The 3,046-nt window shown below is 50.1% G+C and overlaps 1 protein-coding gene across 1 annotated transcript; it reads right to left on the minus strand.

The window, feature by feature from the left end:
* Positions 1 to 1,137: 1,137 nt before the first annotated feature.
* Positions 1,138 to 2,620, minus strand: LOC145416893 (uncharacterized). The gene is made up of 2 exons (XM_080285758.1): positions 2,095 to 2,620; positions 1,138 to 1,643 (listed from the first exon to the last, which is right to left on the minus strand). The coding sequence occupies exons 1-2, from the start codon at positions 2,618 to 2,620 to the stop codon at positions 1,138 to 1,140; spliced, it is 1,032 nt and encodes a 343-aa protein (XP_080141884.1).
* Between the last annotated feature and the right edge of the window lie 426 nt (positions 2,621 to 3,046).

Raw genomic sequence — 3,046 nt, forward strand, 5'->3', positions numbered from 1 at the left:
CCTCCACCTCACTCACATACACTCTCTTCGTCAATCTTTCACCCTCCATCCTCTCCACATGGCCAAACCACCTCAGTGTGTTCCTCACAACGCTTCCTATCACATCCACATCCACACCACAACGCTCCTTTATATCCTCATTCGTCAGCCTGTATATTGTACGTCAAGATTTCACTGTATGTTATGTATGAAAACTATGTTCGTATTACACACACAGTTAAAGTATAATGTGCAAAATAAATGACAAAGAAAAAAAAAAGTTATAATTCTCAATAAATTTACGAAAATTCAATGTACGGTTATCAATAAAGGACACGAAATGAACGCACGTCGGTGTACATAAAATACTTACTTTCAGTTTGGGTCTGTGACATTTGGCCATGTATTTACAGAACAAAAATGACTATGGTTAAATGACATCTCAGAGACAGGCTACTCATTAAGTACTGTATGGTTATCACATATATCTCTTCTACATATGCGGTGTAGATTCTGCTGTGTATTTTGGGTGTACTATATGAGATGCAATAAAACTGAAGTACACAAGTGGTAAAACTTTAAAACAAAATGCCCAGCAAAATGGGCCTGACAATCATTCACACATCATTTGCATCCCTGGAAGTAATTTCAAGAATACTACGTTTGAAGTATGTTAAATAAAATTTATTTAAATATATAACAATAGGTGCGCCTGTGTGGCGGCTTGGCAGCGAGACATGACACAACTGACACACACACTGGAATATACAGACATGCACTTTGGTATTTGACCCGGCTGTGTGAGGCCGCCCACTGCCTTCTCTACCCTGCCCTGCCCTCAGCGGCAACACACAGGTTGTATTCTCGTCAGCTGAGGAGCCTTACTAGCACCTCTTCCCTACCTGGTTATTTCTGCATACAGCACGTCAGTATTGTCCTGTATGTCATGTATCCAGCCTAGGTCGGTAATGAAAAGACGTGGATAAGATGCTGTACAAAACAATATTTTGCTGTACCGCGCCAAATTAATCACCAAACAAGAGGTGCTACAGAGCCTCTTAATACCTCAAGAATACCACCCACAGACGCAGGCAGGGTATGGGGCAGGGTGGCGGCGATGTCCTCGGGGCGACCGTGTGGCTAGTGTTCGGCCGTCTGTCAGTTCTTGAGGTGCTGGAGGTAGAGGGCGGTGAGGGCGCCCTGTCCGGGGAAGGGCGCGCCGGGGTGCTGTCCGTGGCCGCTGAGGTAGGCCAAGGGAGCGGGACATAGCAGTGGGGGTCCAGGCTGGGGTAGGAAGCCCCCAGGTAACATCATACCCGGCGGGCTGGGTGGCTGTGTGGGCGTGTTCACATCACACCCGGGGTTTTGTTTCTTCCACTTGGTACGGCGATTTTGGAACCAGATTTTAACCTGCGTCTCCGTCAGGTTGAGCGCCAGGGCAAGATTAAGTCGCTCGCACACACTGAGGTACCGCGTGTGTTTGAATTTGTTCTCTAGCGCCACCAGTTGCTCGTAGGTGAAGGCAGTGCGCGCCCGCCGTGGCTTGCCGCCCCCCGCCTCGCACCGCCGCTTTTTGGCCGCACCGCCGCCCCCGTCCTCGCACGCTGTGTCGCCGCCGCCCTCGTCGCTGCCGCCGCCGCCCACACTCACTTCCGAGTCGGAATCTATAGTAAACACCGGCCGTTAGTTGGGCACAGCGGGGATGGTGGTGCTGTGTTGCGGCACAAGGGCCTCACACACAAACACTTCCACACTAATATTAGTTTATGTGGTAAAAAGTGAAAATAAACTGATTTATGTAGGCTACTACTATACGCTTAAAATCATATAAATTATCAAGGATACCGAAGTATGCTTCCGATGCTTTAAAAAAAATTTTAATCTAAATATCAACTGCTCATGCAAATTACTGACGATATGCGTACTGTGTTTTGGTACTGTCAGAAAATATTTTTGGCATGCGATCTCCTTTACTGAATATTATTAGTGCTGCAGATGAATGAAAAATTACGGGAATATGTAAACTAAATTAACTAATTCAGGTATCGTCACATACTACAACTGTACAAGTATATTACTCTGACCTATACAACCCACATACACCACATCGCTCACCACACATGGCTGACGTGTCTGGGTGTAGGTTAGCGTCGTCTATGGATGATGTCACCTCGCTGGACGTCACCTGCACGCGACCCACGAACTTGTTGGGGTCCAGGATGTCCACCACGGAGAAGGACGTGTGTCTAGTGCCGTGGCCAGAAGTCTCTGTGTGCGGGGTCTTGCCACCCGCCTCGTCACCCTCACAAGGCCCCGGAGGCTGGTCCTGCTGAGACTGGCACTCCGGCGAGCATCCGGCGTCGCGGGGGCTGCAGGGGGAGCTAACGTCGCTGCGTGGAGACCTGACGCCGGGTGAGGTGGAGTCTGTGGACCTGACGGCGGGGCTGCAGGCAGTGGAGGTGACGGAGTGCTTCTGTGTGTCTGAGGTGAGGGGCGCCACCACGGAGTAACTGAGGTCTATAGGAGCGGCGGTGTGGGCAGGAGCGGTTGTGGGGCGTAGCGGGGCAGGGGTCTTCTGGGGCTGGGGTTGGGGCTGACTGCGGGGCAACACGGAGTCCGGGGAGATGGCACGGGAGTCCATGGTAAGTAATTACTTTGTGTGTCTGTGTGGATCAGTTCACTCAGGAAGGCATGTCCCGCGGTACAATAAAAGGTAGTATGTTACAATTCAAGACAGTAAGATATCGTAGAAGACAGGATGGTACTCAGAAGAAAGTAAAGTACAGTACAAGACGGCAAGGTACCGTGCAAGACAGGGCGGTACCGTATAAGACAGTATGGTGCCGTGCAAGATGGTATGGTAGAGTACAAGTGCGTGTCAAAGAGCGTGGTGTGGCACAAGGAGCGTCAGTCCCTCACGTCTACTCTCCTCGGCTCCCAGCGAGCGACTAAGCTCTCCTCTCCTCTGTCAGATGATATATTTGATGTTGCTAAACAACTCCCGAGCCATGGGGCGAGTTTACCAAATGAGGCTTCACCCAACTTAATGACGACAGTAATTGGCTAC

This window comes from Coenobita brevimanus, chromosome 108, assembly GCF_032717465.1.
Source record: "Coenobita brevimanus isolate Jiangsu-jjx chromosome 108, ASM3271746v2, whole genome shotgun sequence".
In the NCBI taxonomy this organism is placed as follows: Eukaryota; Metazoa; Arthropoda; class Malacostraca; order Decapoda; family Coenobitidae; genus Coenobita; species Coenobita brevimanus.